This window comes from Macrotis lagotis, chromosome 4, assembly GCF_037893015.1.
Source record: "Macrotis lagotis isolate mMagLag1 chromosome 4, bilby.v1.9.chrom.fasta, whole genome shotgun sequence".
Taxonomy (NCBI): domain Eukaryota; kingdom Metazoa; phylum Chordata; class Mammalia; order Peramelemorphia; family Peramelidae; genus Macrotis; species Macrotis lagotis.
The window spans coordinates 263,923,412-263,950,311 of record NC_133661.1 but is presented as its reverse complement, the minus strand read 5'-3'; the positions used below and the strand labels follow the sequence as shown (position 1 = coordinate 263,950,311).

The following is a 26,900-nucleotide window of genomic DNA, read 5'->3' as shown; positions in this document are numbered from 1 at the left end:
TAGAATATTGATTAGGGAAATATAAATTAGTGGTCAGCAATCTGGCACTGAACTTTCAGTGTCCACAGTCTTAATGGAACACAATTATGCTCATTTGTTTTCATATTTTACATGACTTTCTTTCATGCTCCAATGGCAGAAGTGAATAATTACAGCAGAGACTTTATTTGGCTTTCATTGCTTCCCACTACCACCCAGGACTCTATAAATTTCAATAAGGTAATTGTAACTCAACAATGTTTCAAGATCCATATGTATCACTGCACCATGATATTTTACTTAATTTTTTATTACTAGTGCAGCATGGTATGTTACAACAAGAAAAGAAGAGAGAGGTTTCAATACAATTTTTTGAGCTCAGTGTCAAGACAAGTTTTTCTGATTGAGAACTGCCCTAAAGCACTATTATCAAATACTGAATGATTTAGGAAATTTGTTTTTACAGCAGACTTGATAATGTTTCTTTATGAAGTCAACCTAAAATTACAAGGCAAAACAGCACTTAAGTATAAAATTTATGCTGTGATAAAGTCCATTTGATAACAACTAATGGGGTTAAGTGGCTTGCCCAAGGTCACACAACTAGGTAATTATTAAGTGTCTGAGGCCAAATTTGAACTCAGGTACTCTTGACTCCAGGGTAGGTGCTCTATCCATTGTGCCACCTAGCCACCTCCAAACTACAGTTCCAGCAGCATTTTCTAGTCCTTGATGCAAAAGCAAAAATAATTTCGATATTTTAAAATCCATTTAACTGTGCAAATGAGGAGCTTTTCCTCTAGTCTTCAAAAGGATAAAATTAATCTGAAATGAAATGATATTTTTCAAATCTAATATCAGGCAAAGAATCCAATAAAATTCTACAGATGCTTTCCAAACAATGAATATACTCAATTAAATCCTATGCTGATAGATTGGTAGTAGTATTTGATAGTTCCTATTTGTGTGGAAAGACTTTTTCAAACATGAAATATGTAAAATCTCATTACAAGTCATTATTAAAGATGAACAATTTAATTTTCGTAATGGGAAAGAATAACTTTGAACCCTAAGTGAAATGTCATCCTCTCCCCACCAAATTCCACTTTTCTCATTAGTAAACCTATGTAACAAAAATTATACTCATTTATTATATTTTAAGCAGACTTTGGCACACAGAAGCCCATAGTAGGTACAGGTTGACTGTCCCTGTTCTTTCTAGGTAGTTCTCATTTTTCTCATCATTGAAACTGCTTCCCTGCATGTCTTTAGAATTTCATTTTGATATGTTTTCCTTCTCTCCTGGGCTCATTTCCCATTTAGATTTTTAGTCCATAAAATTCCCATCGATCCTCCTCTAACATCTGCTTCTATCAAATGTAAGGTGCACATCAGAATAGACTTAACTTTCTTCTCCTCTTGCATACACTCCAAGAAGGAATTGGTTTCTTCTTCTCAGTATTCACTCATCATTTCCACCCCAGCAACCTTCTTCTTGTTAAGACATCCAATATGGATTTTCCCCTTGTTGGCTCCTCTATGTTTTGTAAACAGAGAGATCAAATATATGCTTGGATAACTAAAATTGCCAGTCACTCCCATCTCATGCCTCTCCAACAGGCTTGTGATCTCTTCTATTTTTGTCTTTTCTGCTCACGTGGTAAAAAATATATTGCTAACAAAATAAAGTTTTCCTGTAAAAAAAATTTATTTTTACCATATTGCTTTAGGATTTCTCATCTGCTTCAAAATTCATCTCAAGCACAACTTTCCCAATCCATCTAACTGCTGTTGCCTCCTCTACCCTCAAGGTTATCTTCTAGTTGAATATATTTTATAATTTTACATATATATATATGTATATACATATATATATATATGTATATACACACACACACACACACACATATATATTTGGAGTTCTGTCCAAACTTTTCAACATGCTATTCTACACAAGCACATCCCACCTACCCCCTTTAAATATTCCCTTTCTTTGAAGGAGGCATATCCAAATAGAGCCATATTCCTGAGTTATGTTTCATGCCAAAACTCAGTTCTAGTCATAAGATTATATTTGCCTCCTTGTGAGGACCCCTGGTTCTTCTCTTTGCTGCCAGAGAAATTTGAGGGCAGGGGTCTTACTAACAGGTTTTGAGGTTTTTGTAATATATAATCTCCTAAATTGCTACACTTCCTTCTATCATTTTAGTTGATTTCTTTGGTATTTACCACTGTGCATTCATCTACATCCCTTAGTTTAGAAAGACAGTCAAAGAAAGAAAATTGTTAGCCTAACATAACTTGCTTTAGATGAAGCCATCCTTGGCTTGAGATATTTACTGCTTGCTTTTCATGGATGATTCAGCAATAATCTCTTTAATATGCTCTACAATTTCCCCAGGAATCAAAGTCAAGCTCAGTCTGTAGATACTAATCACTTACTTCTTCTGAAAATCAGGACTTCTGTCCTCCAGTTTTATGGTACCTCTCCTATTTTCAAAAAAGTTCATAGCCATGATCTTTCAATATTACTAAGGTTGACTTAGCAGTCAGACCTGCCCATTGTTAGTACCCTAAGATGCAGTTTATTTGAGACAGGCAACTTGAATTCATCAAGACTGGCTAGCTGCTTAGGTGCTCTCTTATTCCCTCTTTATAAATCTTGAATAGTGATTTTTACTCTGTTAGTTCTGGTGTAAAGATATTTCTCTTTTACAGAAAAAAAAAATAATCAATTGCTTCCTTCAGTAGGCAGCAATGAAGAAAACACAACTGATACCCATGCCCTTCATTTTCTTGTCCAAGACTCTGTAATCTTTGCCAGTACTTTCTATATTTTCTCTGGTATATCATCTCTTTTACATGGATTGGTATTATTCAATAGGTCTTGGGTAGATGACAAATGTGTACTTCATTTGATCTTAGATACAGAGCCAAAAAGTACTTTAGAGACCATTTAGTCCAAATCCTTCATTTTATAAAGGAGGAAACAGACCCAGAGAGGTTAAGTGACTTACGCAAATGATACTAAGTCAAAGTTCTGGGATTCTTTGTAATGTCTTAGATATAGGACTTGGGAAGATGACAAACCCATATATTATTGTTATCAGTTTGACAATTACTACTACCATTATTTTTCCTTTCTTCTTCTGATTTTTAATAGATAAACTCACATGATGTTTGCTATGGCTCTATTATATCATCTCTTAGAGAACTACTTGTTCCTCAGATCATTCAGTTTCCTCCTCTTTGGGAATAGACTTAAATTTGTTATTCAACTGAAAGGTTATACTGTCCTTCTCCTTCTCTTCCTCCTTTGTGTAGTATTTTTTTACTCTCCAACATCCCAATGAGGGTCAAGCTACCCCTCATCCACTTTAGATTCTCACTCTCACCCCCCCGCCTTGAAGACTACTTTTTTTGTTTTTTAAGGAATATTTCATTTCCCTAATAACCATGGAGAATAGAAAGATATGCCTTCATTCCCTCACCTTATTTTCTAGGAAAAAGTATCAACTATACCTGGAAAGTAAACAGCAGTCACCAGTCATTTAAATAATTATTTTCCTTTGGTTATTATAGTCTTTCCTTTTATTCTTGTTCTGCTTTCCTTGAATTTCCTATCATCCTATTTTTTTATTTCTTCCTGATGAACTGCTTTTCATTCATCATTCTCTTTTATTCAGAAAAAGAGGAAAATATTATCCAGTTCAGGCTTGGTCAAACAGTCAGGAGAAAAAAAAAAATTACCTTTCCAAGTGATCCAAATGCAAAAAGACCAAGGTCTTCATAAGATGTGACAGCTGTTAGGAGAAAAATGACAGTGATTTTTTTTATCACCTACATAAAAATTAAGAATATTTGTTAGATTAGATATTATTTTATTAAAAATTTGCTTTATTATAAATGAATAATATCATAATTTTCATGGGTCCAGAATCATTGGAATCCATAAAACAGAATAGTTCTTACAGAGAGATGTTTTGTGAGCTTCCAAAATGACAATAAGAGTAGTTGACTGATTTGTGAACTATATGTAGCAAAGATTTCATATAGTATTTTACAACTAAATTTTGTTGAATTTGAAGAAATATAGTCCAATTACTAATACTTCTTGATTCAAAACTTTATTTAAACTGTAATAGTTTTAGATGGTCCTATAAAACTGGAGCCTAAATAGGTATTGTTACTTCAAAGATTGCTTCAAGAAAGGGACTAAAAAGTAACTCAAAAATAACACTAGCTACTGTTATTAACTAACTGCAAAATCCTCTGTAATATTTTCACAATATAAAAACTTAGACAGGAAATAGGTCTTAGAAACTGAAGACTTGGAAAAACTGAGTCAAATAAACAAGGCCTTACTGTACTTTCAAAGAATTTTTTTAGGTCCAGGATAATAATAAGTACTTTTATATAGCACAATCATATTACTGTCATACTGGTCTATAAATGAAGGTTTTGAGTGTACGCTTTCCTAAAACTCTTATTATAGGAAAATAATTCCCTTAAATTATTTATTTTGTAAACCTTTCATTATATATTTTAAGTACCTCAAGAAACATATATATATGTATATATATATATATATATACATATATATATATACACACACACACACACACATACATATTTTAAATTAAAATAAGGGAGGCAATGTAGCAAAGTAAAAAGAAAACTGGAATATTTTCCAGAAGCCCTGTGTCTGAACAATCTCTATGATCTTTTCTAATTCTATACCTCCTATGAGACCTTTCCCCTATGTTAATGCTTTCCCCCCCTCTTTAAATCATCTTAGTATCCTGCCATACTATGCCATTAAAATATAAAGTCACTGAAGTCGTAGAGGCTATTTAATTTTTGTTTTTGTATCTTCTGCACTTTAGATATACTAGGAACTGCTTCCAAAGTTACCAATTTTACAGTCAATAAATATCCATGTTATTCAGATAAATTTTTCTAAAAACCTGAGCATGGTTTGTGCATGGTTATTTTTTCAATAGAAGTGTCAAACAAACATTTATCATCAGCAAAAGGAAAAGCAAATATCTTTATTAAAAGGTATCAAGCCATCATTTAATTGCACAAGATGAACATTATGTATTTGTTTTTCCACTTCTCAAGCAGCAGTAATAAAAACTGATCACCTCTAGAAATGCTGTAACTATGTACTTATTTTCTCTATGCTAATTCTACCATAATTTCCAAAGCTGTTGGATAGGGCACACTATAGCAAATAATTATTCTGTTTTCTCCAGCAATTTGTGCATAATCTAGTATGAAGTACACTGTAGTATACACAGTACTGCACTTGAAGAAAAGAGATAATGAGTTGCAGTTCTAAATAAGTGTATCAAGGTATCACTTATCTTCTCAAGGCTAACATTAATAATTACAAAATGTTAAAAAATCTTCAAAGGCTGCTATCTTACTATCTGTGTAATCTAGGGGCAAGTGAATTTATTCATTCTGGATTCAAATCCTCATCTGCATAAATCAGAAGATTGGATTAGATTATCTCTAAAGGGTCTTCTAATTCTATAATCCTGTGATCCTATGGGTTTAACTCAATTTAGAGATCAACAAAAAATGATGAGTATAGCAAGTTCCCAGACATTGTGGAGTAACCATTCTGAGTCCTGAACTCTGCATTTCCAGTTAGAATATCTGCATAGTGATTACATACAGTCAAGTCATAGGCCTATAGAAGTGCAAAAATTGTGGATACTTTTCTACATCTAAGACATGAATAATACTTTTTATGCTTAACAATCTTAAGTCACAACTTAAATGAAATATCTCCATTTATTCAATAAATATGCTGCTGATACTCTTTAAAAAATCTTGTTGCTAACAACCTCAACATCCTATCTCATTTGCACCCCAAATGGTTAAATTGGTTAAATAAAGTTTTGACTTTCTATGTCTATTTACTGAAATTTTTTTCTTGTCTTATTGCTTTTTCCTTGTTCTTCCTTGATAAGGCTGCTTTGTTAAAGTTGACTTACAAAGAAATAAGCTTAATTGAGAAAATCAAAATAATTAAAGAATGATTATCCTCTCTAATAGTATATCCTATGTTACAGAAACAATCTGAAAGATGGAATTATTTTCATCTTTTACAGGAATTCATGTTAGCAGTACCTGGCACAACCCATGTTAAATAAATAACTGGAAGCAATCATCAGCATGTGAGAGGAATCTATTTTAGGAAACCTTTTATATATATATATTATATTATATTATATTAGAGAAATCAATGTTGTGTTTTGAGGAGACTGAAAGTCTGTAACTCTTAATCAAATAAACAGGAGAGAAAAATCTTATTTAGTATACCATTGAGGCATGTGTCATGGCTATTTTGGTCTGGCAAAGAGTTAAGTCTTCACAGGAACAGTTTGGAAAGCTGTTTCTCATGATCATGTGAAATATTTCCATCAAGTTACTTGTCTACTCTGCATTTTTTCTTCAATGAGAAAGGACAATTAATAAATCTCAGATGAAGTACAAAACTCAAGCTTCTCAACAGCAGCAATATTATCTTTGGATCTGGGTTAAGGAACACAAATTATTTAAATATAGTTCAACCCTCAGAAAGTTAGCCACATGGAACGGTTCCTTATTATTTCAAAAAATTTTTATGTGTAATGTTTTCTAACCTTTTAATCTCATTTCCTTTTGGTTGCAGTGTGATCATAAAGGTCAATTATGTAAAGTCATTAATTCATTCATTAATTCATCAAACACTTATTGTCTAAATACTATGTGACCTCTACCATTTTCAATACTGTTACTCATCTTTGATAAATGTTTAAACTTCACCTGCAGGAAACTACAGCTTCTAGACTACCTCTTACTTTTTATGATTTCTATTTCTCTTTTTTTTTTTTTATCACTTATGTTCCCTTTCCTTATCAAACTAATTATTGAGTATAATTTCAACTGCCAAATATATGGAAACCTTCAAAATCTCTAGCTCTAACCTCTCATTATTTTGTAGACAACCCTACTTATATTTAAATCTATATGTCATGTATATTTGCTATTTAAAAATGTCTAGAAGAATGTTCACTATTGCCCAGTATTTCATTGCTTTTCAAAGGACTTTTTTTTTTTTGCTATCTTCTAAGTCATCCAGGCTGACAATCTTGGGTCCTCAATGACTCCTTTCTATCCTCAATTTATTCCATATGGTTCATCTCTGAATCTTGATAATTCTTATTACCTAGTTTTCTTGAATTCCATCACACTCTTCTTGTTAGTTTAAAAATCATAGTTTTACATTAGACATTAACTATCTTCCTAAACCCCCAACTACATTCTATTCTACTCTTAGTAATGAGAATCATCTACTTCCTCAAAAATTATTTTGAATATGTTATCTTTTACTCACTGTCACATTACTTCTCCAGAATTAAAAAAAAATTAGAGGCACTTTTCCATGTCTGAGACATACTGAGCAATGTATCAGAATCCTATAATGGCTCTCTGTACTATGGAAATGAGTAGATATGAAGGAAGAAGGTCTGGATTAGAATACAAAGTCTAACATCTATTGCCTGTGTGACTTTGGGGACATAGAATTCAGTGTTCACATCTGTAAAAGGAAGAGATATATCTAGAGGACTACTGTCATTTCCAGCTATAAATTCTCATGATCATGTTACTTGTCTACTATTAGATTAATAGATTCCTATTAGATTATGATCTCTTCCATCAAATTAAAATTTCTGACTACAGTCTTTATAAGTTTTTATCCTGTAGGTTCAAAAGAAACTGTAGTAAATGACTACATCTATCTACTATTTGACAAACCAAAAGACATCAGCTTCTAGGATAAAAACTCACTATTTGAGGAAAACAGTATGGCAAAAACTAGACATAGAGCCACATCTCATACCCTATAGTAAAATAAGGTCAAGATGGATGCAAGATTTAGACATACAGAATGACATCATAGATCAGTTAATAGACCAAGGAATACTCTATCTTTCTGATCTATGGAAAAAAGGATAAATTTATGACCAAACAAGAATTAGAGCACATTATCAACTGCAAAATGAATGATTTTGACTATATTAAATTAAAAAGTTTTGCATTAATAAAATCAATGCTGCCAAAATTAGAAGGAAAGCAGAAAGCTGGGAGATGATCTTCATAATGAGTTCTGATAAAGGTCTCATTTCCAAAATATATAGAGAATTGCATCAAATTTATAAGAGCACAAGTCATTTCCCAATTGATAAATGGTCAAAGGACATGAACAGTCAGTTTTCAAATGAAGAAATTAAACCTATATATAATCATATGAAAAAATGCTCCAAATCACTGTAAATTACAACAACAATGAAGTATCATCTCACACCTTAGATTAGCCAAGATGAGAAAAAGGGAAGATGATCAGTGTTGGAGAGGTCGTGGGAGGATTGGAACATTGATGCTTTGCTGGTGGAGTTGTGAATGGATCCAATCTTTCTGGAGAACAATTTGGACCTATGCCCCCCAAATCAATAAAACTATTCATACCCTTTGACCCAGCAGTTCTGATTCTAGGTCTATATCCAAGAGAAATTATAAAAATTGGGAAATGCCCTATACGTTCCAAAAATCTTCATAGGAGCTTTTTGGGAGTGGCAAAGAATTGGAAGTTGAGGGGATGCCATTCAATTGGGGAATGGCTAATCAAGTAATGATACATGAATATTAGGGAACACTAATGTTGGACTCTAGAGAAGCATGGAATGACTTTTGGAATCTGATATTAAGTGAAGGGAGTAGAACCAAGAAAACAATATACACATCAAGAACAACATTATGGGATGAACAACTTAGATGGAAGCAGCTCCTCTTGGCAGTCCAGAGACCTAGGACAACAGTATCTGACTGGCTATTACACTATATTACCCTCATCCAGAGTAAAAAAAAATAAAAATAAAAAAATAAAACAAAACACACAGAAAAAAACCCTTCCAATTATGATGAACACTTTATAAAATTTATCTCTTATGTTATCTCTTTCCCTTAATCTTAATACCTCATGCTGATAATTACTAATTTGTAAACACGTTTATCAAAATATCTATGTAAAATGCTAACCTGACTGTACCCTGCTGACTGGAGGGTGGTGGGAAGGGAGGGTGGAGGGAAATTTTGCAACTTGGAAATATGCATATACATATGGATGAAAATCTTTCATTTCCTCATGCCTCATACTTTCTATTTCCTTTCTTTTAATTTTCCATTTCCATCATTTTGAAACATGATCTTAATCTACTCAGTCAAAACCTACCCTTACCCTCATGTAAAACTCTCAAATTTACCTCAACCAAACTATGTTTCCAGATCAATTCCACTTCTGGTTTCACTAGTAATATAGCACTCATTTATAAGGTTTTATATACTGGCAGATTATTTTTGTATTTCTGTTGCTAGTTTTTACAAATATATTTATATTGTCTCCCCATTATATTGTATACAACTCTTAAGTATGAAACATCCCTCCTACTGGCTTTAAAGCTATTTCTGCATCAAAAGATGCCTAAAAAAATGATATCACCTGAGTTATTTGCTAGACTATGAACTTATGGATGAAGGACATAAATTTTCTTTGTTCAGCAAAGATACAGCTGAGCTTATCCTGAACTCTGAAGTGAAATTATTCCATCTAAAATCTGAACCCTACATAATAACCAATTATGATACTACCTCAAGATGAATGTATTGACCCTCTACCACTCAAGACCTAAAAATATGTTTTGAGACTCAAAGAACCTATAACTGAACCTACAATTTATGTCCCTGGTCAGAGAAGGGCCTCTGTTTCTAAAAAGGGGGAAATTCACACTTCTAGCCCCATGAAAATTCATGATAATTTTACCTATAAAAGGTTTACACAATCTTTTGTCTGATTGATGAGTTAGAATTGGGTATTATAATTCTGCTACAAAAAAACAATTTATACAATCAAGTACATGCTTTTAAAAAGTCACTGATATTAAAAGAAGCCTACCTCAGTAGAGTATTTTTAGTGATTGAAGGAATTCAATCAACAGAAGAAGGAAACAGTAGTATCTGTACAGGATCATGAAGAAGCCAGTTGAAAAACCCAAGTAAGTTATTGAAAGCAAAGGCAATTAAGAAAGAAAGAAAAATGGTTTCTTCTACTTTATTTTGCCCTGAAGTAAGAAAAACAACATAGACAGGTATTAGATTTTCAGAATGATCAGAGATGGAAGTAGGAGTAGGTGAGAAACTTACATTTTAAATAGGAATTATTTAACTTAATTAAGGTTTTTATTTATTCAAAACCTAATTATATATATATATACATATATATATATATATATATATATAAATATAAATCATTACAACAAATTAAAATCTTTTTTTTAAATTGGTCTCCAAGAATTGAGAACCAAAATAGGATAAAAAGCATTTACTAAACCTTCAAAAACTGAGGAACAATAATTACTTTATGTAAACGTAAATTATGTGAAATATGCAAATCAAAATGAGGGGAAACAGTATCATAGACAGAAATTCAAGTTGCTGTGAAAAAGATCAAAGTTCAGGTTCTTGCTGAACTTCCATATAAAACTATATGACCCTAGCAACAAGTCACTTTACATCTCAGTGCTTCAATCCACTTTTTAAGACTTTTAATTGCAGAGACATTGTTCATCTGTATCAGAAAAGGGAGCCTACCTTAGGTGTTCCACACACTTTGAAATCACAGGTCTAGAATTTTTTAAAAAGTTAAATTAAAAAATAGAGAAAATCAGACTTTTAGTCATCCTTTCCTGTGTATGAAGATGGACCACTATGAGCAAAGAATGCCATGGTGATATATGTAAATTGACTCTATTCACTCTTGGAAGCCCTCTTCATGCTCACAGGCATTCAGTTATTGGATAGCTAGTCCATGAAGTGAAGGCTAGCATAAATATCCCCTTTTTTTTCACTAGGGGTACAAGAACTAAATGCTCTATTTGGATTTCATGTATCTTTGTACTGGTTATCCCCTAAACTGAAAAGAATATTGTAACACTTGCTGGAAATGCAAAGGTGAATGCTATTTTTCCCCTCTTTCTAGCAGCATCATTGTATTAATGTATTTTCTAAAGGATTGTTACTGTACATCCTGGTCTTCTAGGAGACCCCAATTCATTCCCCCTGCCGTATCTGTTCATCTGAAAGTATTTTAAGATATTTGAGGTATGTAAGCAAATGGCAAGTTTAATGGCTGCTTTATTCTATAAAATAAATAAGATCTTTTTACTTACCTGTCTGAATACACATTGTAAGAAGGAGATGAACTGAATAAGAAGCCAGGATGGCAACAATCAGCAGCATGATACTAAAATATCAAATAGTACGCAGTTAAACAAGCTTGCTTTTATCCACTTTCAAAAGGAAAAAAATTCTTTACCTCAAGAAGATTCCTAATTTCATGCTTATGACCGCTAGTCACATCAATTTAATAATCTTGTTATATATCACTATTTAACAATATTTGTTATGGGCAAGGCCCTTAACCCTATTGCCTTGCAAAAACCAAAGAAAAAAAAAGTCATCAATCCAGGTATTCCTAACTCCAGTACTGACATTCTATTCACTAATACATGCTGCTTCTCATATTTGTATATGAGGCCAAACTAAAGATACAGCTGGTTTTCAAGTTGATAAAATAAAATGTATAAAACTTAAGATTTTATTTACTATATTTGTCTAAGATATGGTTTATAATATTCCTACTTCAAAATAATGAAAACTATTTAGTCTCTTGTGAAAACATAAAACTCAGAAATTGGGCAATTAGTACATGTTAATTTCCCTAAAAATTATAGGAAGCAAAAAAAAAAAATTCTTGAATGAAAAAAAGAACTACATTTCCAATGCATAATTTTAAATTCATGACTAGGCAATTATCAATATTAGTTTCTTCAGGCAAAGTCTTTACAATGAAGACTGATTGACTGATTTCCAAACATGAGATTGTCAGGGGAGATAATTAAGAGAGGAAAAGACTAGTAAGAAGAATAAGATTATATATATATATATAATCTTCTTTTTTTTTCAATTGATAAGTAATCTGAATGACTGATAAAACTGTTCACTTTGGCTAAAATGACACATAGAATGAATCAATATTTAAAGATATGGAGAGGGAGGGGATCAATTTTTTCTTAGAAGTTATTGGATTAAAATACAATAAATAGGGTAAAACATATTTTTCTATAGATAAGTAACCGCTTTAAACCAGATTCTAATAAACGAATAATGAATTTTTCCACTAAAGTCCCATTTGTGGAGGGGATTCTGAGCTCTTGAAGGTTATGCCAACAGAGTATAAAGACAAGCAGATTCTGTTAAGTGGAAATGTTTTGAATAACAGATTCAGATTATATGATTTTTATGAGAGTCAATCTAGTTAATTTAGGAAAAGTTCATCAACCACAGGGATAGCCACTAGAAGATAACTTTTTTCCTAAGTAGCTCAAAAGAACCTATTGAGTAATATAAGAGATTTTTTTTTCAATCTTCATCAGTGAAAGGAGAGAAATCAAAAATTTCTAAGGTAAAAAGTAAAGTTCTATTAAGAGAATTGTATTTACATAAAGAAGTAACATAAGGTCATATTGATCTTCAAATACAGGGAGCACTCCTAAAATAATATCCAAGGCAATGGTCAAGAACCTTTAATTTATTTTGGCTAGTAGCTTTGTGTCTTATATAAATGAACTTTTAATTATTTTTTTTAGGTTTTTTTTTTTTGGCAAGGCAAATGGGGTTAAGTGGCTTGCCCAAGGCCACACAGCTAGGTAATTATTAAGTGTCTGAGACCAGATTTGAACTCAGGTACTCCTGACTCCAGGGCATGTGCTCTATCCACTGAGCCACCTAGCTGCCTCTGAACCTTTAATTATTAATGACAATAAGAGCATGTAAAAGAACACTTACCTAAACACAATAATACCTGTATTGGCCATAATGTAGGCTAGACCAAGGATGCTACTTCCCATGATGGCATTCATTAAATTAAACACTGAGAAACTAAAAGAAACACCGGAGCATTCATGACCCTGGGGTCTCTATAAACAAACAAACAAAAATAACAGTTTAAATATTAACTTATTGGAAGTCAGAAAACCTATTTGAACAGATGTTTTAATTTATTCTTCTAAATATTTTCCCAAATTGAAAAGGATATTAGGGTACTTGGTAAAAAATTGAAAAAGAATGTATGTTTTCTCCTTTGTGGATATTAGTGTATTGATAAACATTTTCAACATTGGAGCTGTTTATCCTAGTCTCTAAATATGTCCCAATTCTATCCTGCCTGATAGAACCATATGAAAGTAGATGTCTTTCCCCGTTACTCTCCTCATCCCAACCCTTTAGATTAATAGTTCAATGTAGCTCCTGGAGTATACCTAGGAGAATTTTTTTTCTTACTGGGATACTGAGAATCTTCCTGGTTGAATAAGTAGGAGATGGAGGACAATCAACTTAAGTCGATTTGCCTCAAAAAATTATTTCTTGGTGCCAGCTCACCAAAGGTACACTGGTTTTTGTTATTTGTTTTCTTCTCACCAATTTTGAGGCTTTTTGGTAGGCACTTACTCTGTGATAAGCACTGTCCTAAGCATGGGGGATATAAATAGAAAAAGCATGACAGTCTCTGTTCTCAAGAGTTCACATTCCAACTGGCTAAGACAACACATAAAGAAGGGTTCAGTTTCATGGCAGATGGAAAAGCCAAGTGGTACTAAGAGTCTGACAGGCAATGTGGTATGGCAGATGTTCCCTGACCAATGACTATTGGCATGAAAAGGATAGTGGATCCAAGGATCAGAGCAGAAGGAAGCTTTGATGAAGAAGAGGGGTCAGCAAAGGAGGGGGACAAGGTCTGATGAGAAATATGCAATTAAGATTGGGTTAAGAAGGGAAAGATCCTTGGCTTCCAATCCTGGAAGGTGCTGTGGTACTGTTACAACATCATCAGGTTACCAGTTATTTCAGGAAAATTGGTTTTAGGCAAATCATTTTGAGGGCATTCATAAAAATGGAATGAGAGTCACATTAAGGACTAGTGGCACAAAGGCAATAATCTATTCCTAGGAATGAAAAAAAATCAATACAACCCATGTTTAAAAAGTTAAATCCACTTTATTTATCATAGGATATGCTATCAATAATTGCTAATATTCTCTTGAACTGACATTTCAAAACCTAAGTAAATGTAAGGAAAGACGGTTAAGAGAAACAAGCAATTTCAATTTTTCAAATTCAGTAGAGGCCAACCTGAGAGTGTGTTTTTCTCAAAACAGTTAGGGTAATGAATTCTCAGAAGCCAAATATAACTATTTTTTTTGCAGGGACCTGAGATGAAGAGTCAAAGTCAGATGACATGGCAGTGTCTTTATCCTAAACTTTAGAGTTTGAGAAATATTAATGTTTCCATAAAGATTTTCTTTTTTTCTGAGATACCAGTGTATTGGTAAACTGTTTCTATACTCTGACTTGTTACATGCAGGTGGCATGCACAGTGTGTGTGTGTGTGTGTGTGTAAATAACACTAAACTTTGCTAAAGATGAGTTTCAGTTCCACTTCATCTCTCCTAAGCTTGGTATTCTTATCTATAAAATTGAGAATTACTTTACTTATTCCCCTTCACAAGACTGTTCTGAGAAAAGCATTTTAAAAAATTTAAAGTGCTATAAATGCAAGCTACAAATATTACATATGAATTCCCCACATTTCAGCTGGGGGAAAAAAGCTACCTCGTGATACTACTTTAAGAAATACTACTTCACTGTAAATGGAAACAGGAAGATGATTAATGAATGAATCACAGAACTCCAACCCTGGTCTTCTCATTCAGTTCCCTGCTTCCTTTTTATTATTACAAGTATTTCAGCATAAGTAGCAAAAGCCTTTATTTTGCAATGAAGTCTAAACTTTCCAAAATTCATGAGATGCTGAAAAGAAAGGTTTGTTCTGTAGAAACTCTGGTGCTGTCATTCTAGGTCACTTTTTTCGTTCATTCTCCCACTCTGGTCTTCTGGCTGTTCAAGGAACAAGACCTTCCATCTCTCAGCTTCAGGCATGCTCTTTGGCTGTCCCCTAAGATTGGAATACTTTTTCCTCTTTTCAACCTCCATGCTTCCTACAATTATCAGTAAAAATTCTACCTGCTATAAGGAAGATTTTTTCAATCTCTCAATTCTAGTGCCTTCCCTTTGTTTATTATTTTCTTATTATTTTGCCTATAGCTTGTCCTGTCTGTTTGTTTGCTTTCCCTACCCCACTCCCACCCCCATTAGACTGTGTAGTATTTGAGGACAGGGATTATCTTTTGCCTTTCTATATATCCCCAAGGTCTAGATATATCAGGCACTTAAAAAATGCTACTCTACTATCAATTTATTCCAGAAAACAATGTTAGTTCGTTCCTTTTCTCCCATATGACTCTCCCCCACCCCCATGTTTTAAGTCATACAACTAGTTATTAGGAGGCCTCTCAACATTCCTAGAAGTCCAAATTCCAAGTCACAATTTTCTCAATCTTATTTAGATAGGGTTGCCTAATCCTTATAACCCTGGCCCTGTAACTTTGAGACTAAAAGTGAACTAAATGGAACAGCATCAAACTTAGAGTTGAAAGGCCATTTAATCCAATTTCTTCATTTTACAAATATGGAAAATGGGATCCTAAGTAGTAAAAATAACTTGTTCAAGGTGACAGTTACTTCGAGTTTCCTCACTCCTGACTCAGTACCTTTCTTACTTAACAATTCCAGGATCAAAAGATTCACTTAACATCCCACCCCAACCCTCAACTTAGAAGGAAGAAAAGTTTCTAGGCTTGTTTAAACAACTATTATCATTAGACAACTTCTGAGTTAGAAAAAAATAGAAGACTATCTGATTGGGAGGGTGTAATCTTTTCTATATCATGATCTTTTTGGCAGTATAATGAAGCCTACAAGACATTATCTCAAAATTCTAAATGCATAAAATTAGCTACCAATATTTATAAAGGAAGCTAATTATATTGAAATAAAGATGTTTTCTCTTCCCCTCCCCCTTCCTAGTTCACAGATCAGCTCCTGAATTCTGGGTTCTGAACCCCTGATCTAAACTAAACAAAACTGATCTCTACAACATCAATCAATAAGCATTTATTAGGGGTAGTTAGGTGATGCAGTGTAGAGAGCAGGAGGACCTGAGTTCAAATCCGACCTCAGATACTTAATAATCTCCTAGCTGTGTGACCCTGGGCAAGACATTTAACCCCAGTGCCTTGCAAAAAAAAAAAACATTTATTAAGCACCCATAATGTACCAGCCACGATGAGGATTAAAAAAAAAAAAAGCAAAAGACAGTCCCCTCCTTCAAGGAGCTTGTAATCTAAAGACAACATGCAGACACATAAATACAAGCTATCTACAGAATAAATAAGTCATAATTAAAAGAGGAAAAGCACCGGCATTAAGAGGGGTTGGAGAATGCTTCCTATTGAAGACAGATTTTAGTGGGGACTTAAGGGAGGCAGGGAGTCGGTAGGGGTGGAGGAGGAGAGCATTCCAGGCTCGGGAGAGACCTGGGAGAACGCCTGGAGCGGCAAGGTGGGAGTCACGGGGCCGAGGTAGGGTGGGGGCGTGGAGGGAGTCCTGGGGTGAAGGCACCCCAGAAAGCAGGGCTGGCCCGTTCCTTTGCTCATCCCTTAGTTCTCTGCCCCGGTGGAGGGCAATTTGCTAGTCGAGTGCACAGACTGAATCGCCCGCTCCCTTCCAAGCAAGGGCTCCCACGGCCTGCTCTGGGGGGGCTCAGCTGGGGCGAGGGAGGCGTCGGGGCCAGGCGGGTGTGAGGCGGGGCCGCGGGCTTCCCTGCCGCCGCGGACACTGAGGATCGGGTCCCGTCAGCTCTGCGCCCCGCGGGGGCCGACCTTGCTTCCCCGCCGCCACTCACGCTGCGCAGCAGAGGGCTGCGTTCCTCTCGCGCCTGCTCCCTCTCCTCGTCCGTGTCCTGGCTCTGCTCCGGGCGCGCGGAGACATACCAGCCCGGCCCCGCGGCGCGGATGCGCCCCCGAGAGCTCTCCATGCCGGCTCAGCCTCCTCCTCCTCCTCCGGTCTCAGCGCGGGCCCCGCCTCCCACTCCGCAGAGGTAAGCGCACGGACTCCTCGCGCGCATGCGCGCACTTCCAGGCCCGGCCGCCGCGGGGCGACCTTCCAGCCCCGTCTCGTCTCGGGGGAGGGGGGGGAGAAGCCAGCGCGATTTGATGACGTTTTGCTCCGGGTCCGCCCCTCCCCCCGATAGAGTGAGGACGCCGTCGCGCCCGGGCCTCCCGTGTGCTGGCGCTTTTCCTCTCTTTTGGATTATGAGGTGCGAGTGGTTTGTTGAAGTCGCTCCCGCCCCAGACCGGAGGGGGGCTGATGGAAGGGCAAGGGGAAAACAGCAGGCACAGCGGCCACTGGGGCGTGGTTTTCCGCGGGTGCTGTGAGGACCCGAAAATGCGAACCCTCGTGGAGTGGGCAAGTGGCCCCGGGTCCCGTGTAGGGTGGTTACCCGCCGCATGGAAGAACAGCCTCGCGATATGACCGGGAGGGTCGGAGGTCACGGGCCCGCCGCGGCCCGCTCCCTGCCACCCTCCGGCGCGAGCAGCCTCGGGCCGCTGGGTCTGGGCCTTGTTTCTGAAGGATGCGGGCGGCCTTTGGTTTCCGGAGACGCCGCTCCGGGGTCTGGGTGTTAGCCGGGTTAGAGCCGGAAGCGGGGCGAGCCCCTGGCTGCTTTTACGGTGGAGGAGCCGAGGCCCGGGAGAAGCCGAAGGACTCGCCCCAGCGCTTTCCTTGTCTCGGGACACACTTGGGTAGGGTGGCTTTGGGTGGCAGCTTGTACTTTTAAAACGCTATGGAAATTTTTGCGGGGTATAAAAAAAGGTATTTTTAGAATTTTAGCTCCCTAAATCCCAAATTTTCAGAACGTCTAGAACGTAAAATATGAGTTCCTGTAAAGTTGAGGACATTTTGTCGGGAGTGATTAACAAGTTACTTAAACAAGTTGAAAGGTATTTTTATTCAAATGATTTTTAGAACTACCTTCTCTTAACCAGTCATTCAGTTGAATTTTTTCCCCCCTTTGGAGTTTATTCAAGAGAGAAATAGCTGCGCCTGCTTTTTGAATTATTATTTGAGGGAAAATGAATTTTGCAAAGTCATGTGCCACATTTTTACAGTATGTGCCCCTACTTAGTAAACTCCAGTGGCTCCCAATTGCTTCCTAGATAAAATAAAAACTCTTCTTTTGGCTTTTAAATCTCTCCATGAGCTGAACTCAGCTTATCTTTGTGACTTTATCATACGTTACCCTTCTTTGATCCGGTTTCTCCTTTACACATCTTGTTTATAACTTTTTGCATGTTGTTTTTCTTACTAGACAGTGAGCTCTTTGAGAAGAGGGACCTTTGTATCCCTAGCAATTGGAACAGTGCCTGTCGTATTTTATGTGCTTATTAAATGTTTATTGATTTTTGATACTGCCAAACTGGCTATCTCTGTTTCTCCCAAAAGGCACTCCCTCTCTTGTTCTTTAAGCATTTGTTCTGGTTTTAATGCATCCCAGAAATATATTCTCCTCACTTATGCCTCAGAATCTCTAACTTCCTTTAAGATGTAGTTCAAGTTACCACCTTCAACATGAAAGTGTTTCCTATCCACCCAAAATATCAGTGCCATCCTTCTCAGATAATTTTCGATTTATTTAGGCTTTTCTCCTTTTTTTCTTGTAGTATTAATTAGTTGTGAAGTAGTTCCTTTTGCAGTGTATGATTTCATTGTGAATTTATTTCACAGTTATTTCTTGAGATTTACTTTCAGAAACAAGTATTACTTAATATTTTAATTTTTTATTACTTTTTTAGGATTTTGTGGAGATCATTTGGGTATTCAGGATTTCTGAAAACATATTATTATATAATAATTACATCAAAGTCACAGATTCCTTTCACTTGGCAATTATTGGCACAGAGTCTTCATAAAACACTAATTTTTAACTTGTGCAGACAAAGAAACACATTTTCTACAATGCCAGAAATAGAAAAGAACAAAATTGACCTTGAATTGTATTTTCCACCTTCTCAAGTTCGTGGAATGACAAAACTTGATAAAACTGCATTCAAAAAAATAGTTTCTATTCCAGTACTCAAAGTGAAGAAAGAAATGGTAAATAAATTAGTCAAATCTCTAAAAAAGGTACTGCTACAACGCCCAGGCATAAAGCGTGTGATTGATGATCCAAAGGATGAAGAAAATAAACTTGTTATGCTGGATCCTTATAAGATAATTTCTGAAGACTCCTTTGAAGAATCTGAACATCTTCTTTTAAAAGAGCTTAATGTTAATCCTGAAATCTCTTCGTATAGTTTGGAATTAACATATGAAAACTTTAAGACAGAAGAAATCTTGAGAGCTGTGCTTCCAGAAGGTCAAGAAGTAACTTCAGGGTTTAGCCGAATTGGTCATATAGCCCATCTGAACCTTCGAGACCATCAGCTACCATTCAAACAGTTAATTGGTAGGTACAATAGAAAGGCATGTTCAGTGTGTAAATTGTAATTTTAGTATGTAAATGTGAATGGAGTGACTAGTGCTAAGACATAGACTAGTTATGTCATGGGCAAGTCATTTAACCTTTATGTCTCAGGAAGTTTTCTAAGATTATAATTTGCAAATGAATTAAGGATCTGCATCTGTAGAGGAAGTTTCCAAATTTGAAGTTCAGTTGCATTTCTCTCCTCACACATAAGATCCCCTCCTTTCTGACTGATGAAAACAAAAGTCTGGACCAAAACCAAGAGTTTTATTTTACAATTACCAGGTTATAGGAAGAGAAAATTTTCCCATTTTAAGTTTAGGTCATATTCTGAGCTGTAATCCACCCCATTTAAAAAGCCATTTAGAACCTCCTCTGGGAGATGTAGATGTGAACAAGCTTAAATATGTCTGCTTAGGCTTTTGTGTTCATCAGTGTGTAAGAATAGACTTAAAAATTCAGAATTATTTGCTGTGCCAAAATTCACTGGTTGCCATATTGCAACAAGAGCATTTTTTCATACTTAGTGATTCTTGATCTTTAAGATCTGAAATTTTGTGAATTTTTGGTTTAGGTGTGATTTGTTTAATAAAGTATTGTCTATTTTTCTATATGGCTATAGATCCAAATTTTTGGCTAGGTTCCTTATTTCTTGATTACTCATCCTGAGTCGCTTTATAATTAGCATAACACTAATTTGTTGGAGGTGAATTAATAGTATAAATATTAAATATCACTAGCATTCCCCAGGCAAATTAATGTTTTTTTAGGTGAAAAATATTTAATACATTTAGGTATTATGCTCATCTTTTAAGTCTAACTACAGCATTTTGTTCAGGTAAGACTTATGATTTCTGTTTTATGGCTCACCCCCCTTCATTTTTAATGATAAAAAGGATTGCCTTTTGAACAGTGTGATCAAAATATTGAATGCTGCAAGCAGATGTTATGTAATTATGCACAAATCCCTCCTGGAATTCCTTTTCATGATGTTTCCTTTCCCTCACATAGGATCTATGAAATTCTCAGAAATATTTTAAGAAGTAAGCATGGTGGATAGAGAAGGCTGAAAGTCAGTTCAGATTGGTAGAATCACTTAACTTCTCAATGCCTTGGATTACTCTCTAAACTAAAACTAAGTTGTCCAAGTCATTATAAATTTCTTAACAATAGGTATTAATCAGAGCTCTATTTGATTTTTTTTCTTCATAAATTTCATTCATCTCAAGCTAATTACCTTACTTTGAAAAATCAGTTCTGATACCTAAGAAGGTGGCAAAATAGGAGCATTCACCCATTTATGTTACAGTACTGAAAAGTTTACAGGCAGGTTACTATAAAGTATTTTTATTTGGAAACATTTGTTTTCTTCAAAAACATTTCCAAAAACGATCATTTGCCTAAATCCCATAGTTAGAAGGTTGCTTTTGCTGATATTTTCAAAGCCCTCTTTCCTACCTTTCACCTTACACTTAACTGTTAAACACACTCAAGGGACTTCAGGTATTGGAAAAAGAAATTTTTTTTAAATTACTGAGACCATCGGATAGCCTCAGTGGCAAGAGATTTTAATAATTACATTCCTTCAACTCATTTTAGATCCTATTTTAAGGAAAATATGTTTATATATATGCAATTGCAGGCTTTATTTTGTAAGTGTTAAAGAAAACTTAAAAAAAATCTTTCTCCAATTTTTTTCAGGCCAAGTTATAATTGATAAAAACCAAGGCATCACTTCAGTAGTAAATAAGATCAATACTATTGACAATATTTATAGAAATTTTCAAATGGAAGTGTTATCTGGAGAAGAGAACATGATAACCAAGGTACAGTATTTCTTCCCTAATATATTGAGTCAAATTAGCTAATTTAAAGGAATAAACAAAGTTTCAAAAATAATACTTTTAAATTCATTGTTTTGTTTTTATTTTTGCAAGATAATGGGGTCAAGTGACTTGCCCAAGTTCACACAGCTAAGGTAATGATTAAATGTCTGAGGCTGGATTTGAACTCAGGTCCTCCTGATTCCAGGGCCAACACTCTATCCTGCGCCACCTAGCTGCCCCCATTTGTTAATTCTTTCAACCGTATTCTAGAGTTTTTATGGTTTTGATATTTCATAACAGTGACAGTCACAAGGCAGTGTCATAAATTGTTCAATTAATTTTTTCTGAGGTCTTAATATCACCTGCATTTTAATTTACCCAAGATGAGTTAAACTTCGCAAAGGAAAGAAACATGAGAAAAATTAGTTAACTTAACCATTTCATTATGCTGATTGGCTCTCATCATCTTAAATTTGGTATATATTCTAAAATTCCCAGCTCTATCTCCCCTCTACATAGATTTCTGGTCTTGAAACTAGCAAAGCCCCAAAATAACAATGTCTGAAAACCCCAAAATGGCTCTGACTTGAGAATTTTTTCCATTTCTATTCTTGTTCACATTGATACTTCTGCCTTCTTACAGACAAAAACTTTGGAGGTGGCTTTACTGTGTGGTCTTGATGACTGCAAAATAACTATCAACCAAGAAGATGTGTGTGGTATATTGTTTTTTAAGTTATAGGTTTTTTCTTTCCATGTGGTATATGAGAATATAATTAAGCTAAGTTCATTGGCCTATCTAAAAATTCCTTATGTGACTGGAGAAGTACTTTATAGCCCTTTAGTATAAAGTGGGAAAACTATTTGGCTTTGAAGAGGATATCTTTTTTCAAGTAAGTCTAATGCAAAAACTAGTCTCAAGGATATTATTATAAATACTGGTTTCCTAATTAAATTTGTTTTGAATGCATTACTCTTTACTCTTAGCTTTACCATTTTAAGAACACTTGTAAATGATTAGTCTTATGCAAATATTTACATATTAGTGTCAGGAATTTAGAAATAACATAATTACCAAAACATATCTTTTTTCAGGTTCGAGAAAACAACTATACATATGAATTTGATTTTTCAAAAGTCTATTGGAATCCTCGACTCAGCACAGAACATAGCCGTATTACAGAATTTCTCAAGCCTGGAGATATTTTATTTGATGTCTTTGCTGGAGTTGGGCCTTTTGCCATCCCGGTAGCGAAGAAAGACTGCACTGTATTTGCCAATGATCTCAATCCTGAATCCCACAAATGGCTATTGCACAATTGTAAACTAAACAAAGTGGACCAAAAAGTAAAAATCTTTAATCTGGATGGTAAAGACTTTCTTCAAGGACCAGTAAAAGAAGAATTAATTAAATTGATGGGACAACCATCAAAGGGGAAAAAACCATCTGTGCACATAGTTATGAATTTACCAGCAATGGCTATTGAGTTCCTTGGTACTTTTTGTTGTCTTTTAGATGGACAATCCAAAAGCAGGGAGCTTCTTCCCATAGTGCACTGTTACAGTTTTTCCAAAGCTGATGATCCTGCCAAAGATATTCAACAGCGAGCTGAAGCTTTGCTACGTGTTTCTTTAAAAGGCTGCAGTTCAGTTCATCTTGTAAGAAATGTGGCTCCTAATAAGGAAATGATATGTATCACTTTCCAGATCCCACCTTCTGTGCTCTATGAAAACCAGCCAATGAACCAAGAGAAGCAATTCCTGAAAGCTGGTATGGCTATATTTACATGTTTTAACACTTCACTTTTCTAATAGTCATCCCTTTCATTTGGGAATAGACAATGAGGTTAAACTGGTGTGATAGTTAGTTTTAATCACTTTCTGATTCAATTGCGTTTTTTTTTTTGCAAGGCAAATGGGGTTAAGTGGCTTGCCCAAGGCCACACAGGTAGGTAATTATTAAGCATCTGAGACCGGATTTGAACCCAGGTACTCCTGACTCCAAGGCCGGTGCTTTATCCACTGCGCCACCTAGCTGCCCCCAGTTGTGTTTTAATTTTATTGATTTTTAGAAAAGCAACTGCACTAATTTTTTGCTAGACAACTGACATTTTAATATAGGATTATAAATGTAGAGTTGAATAGCATGTCAGGAAACCTCTAATTTAATTTCCTCATAGATGAAGAAACAGGTTCAGAAAAGGATGTGACATACTCAATGTCACCCAACTAATTAGTAGCACAGATGACGTTTCTCCTTCTTTCTTGAAGACCATGTCATAAGGGGAAGTTAAGCCATAACAAGCACATGAATTGGATTTGAGTGAGGGGGTGCTGTGCTAAGTTGCCAGCCTCATCTTCTCCCCCAGAACTAACTAGGTCCAGTGGCCTGATAAAGATCAGGTCCACTGGAGATGGTCCTAGATGTGAGGTAATTGGGGATAAGTGACTTGTCAAGTGTCTGAGACTGGATTCCAACCCTTGTCCTTCTGACTTCAAGGCCATTTTGTATCCTTTGGGCCATCTACCTGCCCTAGTACATAAAGGATTTAAAAACTGATCCTCAAGTCCTCTTTCCATTGCACTATACTGCTTCTCTATTAATCACTTGCTTCTGTATTATTTTAAGTTCATATTTTAAGCTTTAAGAATCTTAGGGTTTCTGTGGTGTTTTTATTATTTTGTTTTGTAAGAAAAATTTAATACTATCTAGGTTTCACCTTTTGTTACTTCATTCTCCCCAGAAAGCCATCACTTATAACAAAGGATTTTTTTTTAAAAAAAAGAGAGGAAGAGGGGAAAACATTTTAGCAAAAATGATCAACACACTGACCTCTGCCAGGGAGCTAAAAAGCTTGTTATTTACAATCTCACAACATTCAGTTTTGATTTGTATTTTGGTTGCTATTCTTTTCATCTGCACTGTTCCGAATGTTTATTGTTTCTTGAAGTAATATTATATTCATATGCCACAATTCATTTAGTCACTCCCAAATCAATAGGAATCTATTTTGTTTTCATTTAGTTACTACAAAAATTGCTGCTACATGTATTTTAAGAATATTAAACAAGGGATACATACACACACACACACTCACACACACACACACACACACACACACACACACACACACACACAGCAGTGGGTTAAAGGGTTTTGGGTCAAAAGGTTTGGACATTTTAGTCACTTTAGATGTAGAATTTAAAATTGCCTTCAAGAATGAATATTCCAATTCACAACTCTACTAATAATGCTAATATTAGTGTTCCTGTCTTTCCACAACCTCTCCAACATTGATTATTTCCATTTTTGTCATTGTTAATCTTAAGTCAGTTATTTGAAATATTACCTAACATAAGTCTATTTATTTGGTTTTGTTACAGAAAACCTAGAAGGACCTCCTTTTAAACAGCAAAGAAGAGATTAAAACTTTGGTGGAAAAACAATCACAAAATCTTTCACAAACATGATCAGAAATGTTTTCTATCTCCCCATCTATCCTTTGTGGAACTAAAAGCAATTTGTAATTCCCTAAAGCTCATGTATTATATCACTGTGATATTGGGACTAGATAGTTTTTCTTTTTTACAGTTGTTTTGTTGAAGATTATGAGAAAGACACCTTAATTGTTGTATTACAAAGGTGATTAAATTTACTTTCAAAAGTTATCTCTTTTGGGGAGACCGTGACTACTTTCGTTTTCTCCATCACAAAGACTTAAAAGAGTCATTTTTCTACAATGCTTCAATCATTTCAAGTCATCCTTCCTCCATGTTAGTAAGAATCACATCCACTAGTAGGATTTTCCTTGATTATGAAGGTCAAAGCAATACCTTAGAATAATCAGTGGTATCATCTGGCACAGCAAGATTTCTATAATTAAGTTGTTCCTGGGTTTAGTAATTAGTTTGGAGAAAGCCGTTTCAGGATAATGGTAGATAAAGGATATCAAGGGAAAAAGGCATGAGTATAAAGAGAAAATAATTAAATATAGAGGACTCTAAAAGTTAAGCACTGAAAGAGGAAAGTGAATAGCTTTAGTTAAGGGGATGTTTTTTAGCATAGGTGGGGCTTGAAAGCATGATGTAAATTGAAGGTAAGTACTCAGAAGAGAGGGATAGATTGAAGATTAATTGCAAGAATGGGACCAATTGTACAGGTGAGTAGTATAGTCATGACAGTTGGTTCACTTGTTTTATTTTTTTATTTTTATTTACAAATCACTAAAATATTCTTATTTAAGTGTAAACATAATACCCCTCCCCCACTAAAATAGAAAACCTCATGAGAAATAAAGTAAAAGAAAAAGAAAAAATGTGTTTGAGTATGTGTTCTGATACCATCTCTGTCTCAGGTGGATCATTTTATCATAAGTCCATCATAGTAGTTACTTCCATATTTTTCCACAGTTGCTGTTGCTGATTGTAATTCCCTCCATCCATTCCTCCCCACTACCATCTATTTTCTCTCTCCTTTCATTCTGTCCCTCTTAAAAAATGTGCTGTGGGGCAGCCAAGTGGCAAGTGGACAGAGACCAGCCCTGGGGCCAGGAGGTCCCCAAGTCTACATCCCAGCAACCACCCAGCCCTGTGGTCCCAGACAAACTACACAATCCCAGCACCTTGTAAAAAGTAAAGAAGAAAATGTGTTATATCTGAGTATCTTCTATGATCTACCCTCTATCATCCACATCCCCCCTCCCCTCCCTCTCTTCTCCTTTTTCTTCTAGATGTCTATTGAGTGTGTATCAGCATTGTTTCCTCTCTGAGCCATTTCCAATGAGAATGAAGGTTCTCTTATTCCCCCTTGGCTTCCCACCCTTCCATACCATTGCAAAAGGTACATGAAATATCTTAGCCCATTCACTCTCTTTTCTCTTACTCCCAGTACATTTCCCTTTTAGTCACTGACTACATTTTTTACATCTTCGAATTCAGCTCTCTCCTGTGCCTCATCTATAAATGCTCCTCCTACCTGCTTTATTAAATGAGAAGGTTCATTTGAGTATTATCAGTATTATCTTTCCATGCAGGAATACATGCAGTTTATCATCAAGTCGCTCATAATTTACCCTTCTTGTCTACTCTATGCTTCACCCGAGTTCTGTATTTGAAACTTCTGTTCAGCTCTGGTCATTTCAACAGGAACATTTGAAAGTCCATCTTTTCCCTTGGAAGAGGATGTTCAATTTTGCTGGGTGGTTGATTCTTGGTTGCATTCCAAACTCTTGCGTTCTAGAATATTGTATTGCAAGCCCTATGAACCCTTAATGTAGTTGCTGCTAAATCCTGTGTGATCCTGACTGCAGCTCCACGGTATTTGAACTGTGTCCTGGCTGCTTGTAATATTTTCTCTTACTTGGGAGTTCTGGAACTTGCCTATAATATTCCTGGGGGTTGTTTTGTTTTTGGATCTCTTTCCAGGGGAGATTGGTGGATTTTCTCTCTATTTCTATTTTGCCCTCTGCTTCTAGGATATCGGGGTAATTTTCCTGTAAAAG

At 35.5% G+C, this 26,900-nt stretch overlaps 2 protein-coding genes across 2 annotated transcripts in view; one reads left to right on the top strand and one right to left on the bottom strand.

Annotated features, from left to right (window-relative positions):
* SLC38A6 (solute carrier family 38 member 6) overlaps window positions 1–17,086 on the bottom strand; it is a 74,572-nt gene extending 57,486 nt beyond the window's left edge. Inside the window, exons 1-4 of the mRNA XM_074235953.1 lie at window positions 16,955–17,086; window positions 12,940–13,070; window positions 11,262–11,335; window positions 3,730–3,782 (exon numbers count right to left, since the gene is read on the bottom strand). Of these exons, the coding sequence (XP_074092054.1) occupies window positions 3,730–3,782; window positions 11,262–11,335; window positions 12,940–13,070; window positions 16,955–17,086 (390 nt within the window). The remainder of the gene's footprint in view (window positions 1–3,729; window positions 3,783–11,261; window positions 11,336–12,939; window positions 13,071–16,954) is intronic.
* A 525-nt stretch (window positions 17,087–17,611) lies between these two features.
* On the top strand, window positions 17,612–26,900 carry TRMT5 (tRNA methyltransferase 5). Its single transcript, XM_074235950.1, is given in 6 exon segments — window positions 17,612–17,852; window positions 18,903–19,555; window positions 21,275–21,399; window positions 22,495–23,170; window positions 24,784–24,824; window positions 24,826–26,900. Coding segments are annotated over 5 exon segments (1,377 nt in total). The 5' UTR covers window positions 17,612–17,852; window positions 18,903–19,065; the 3' UTR covers window positions 24,871–26,900.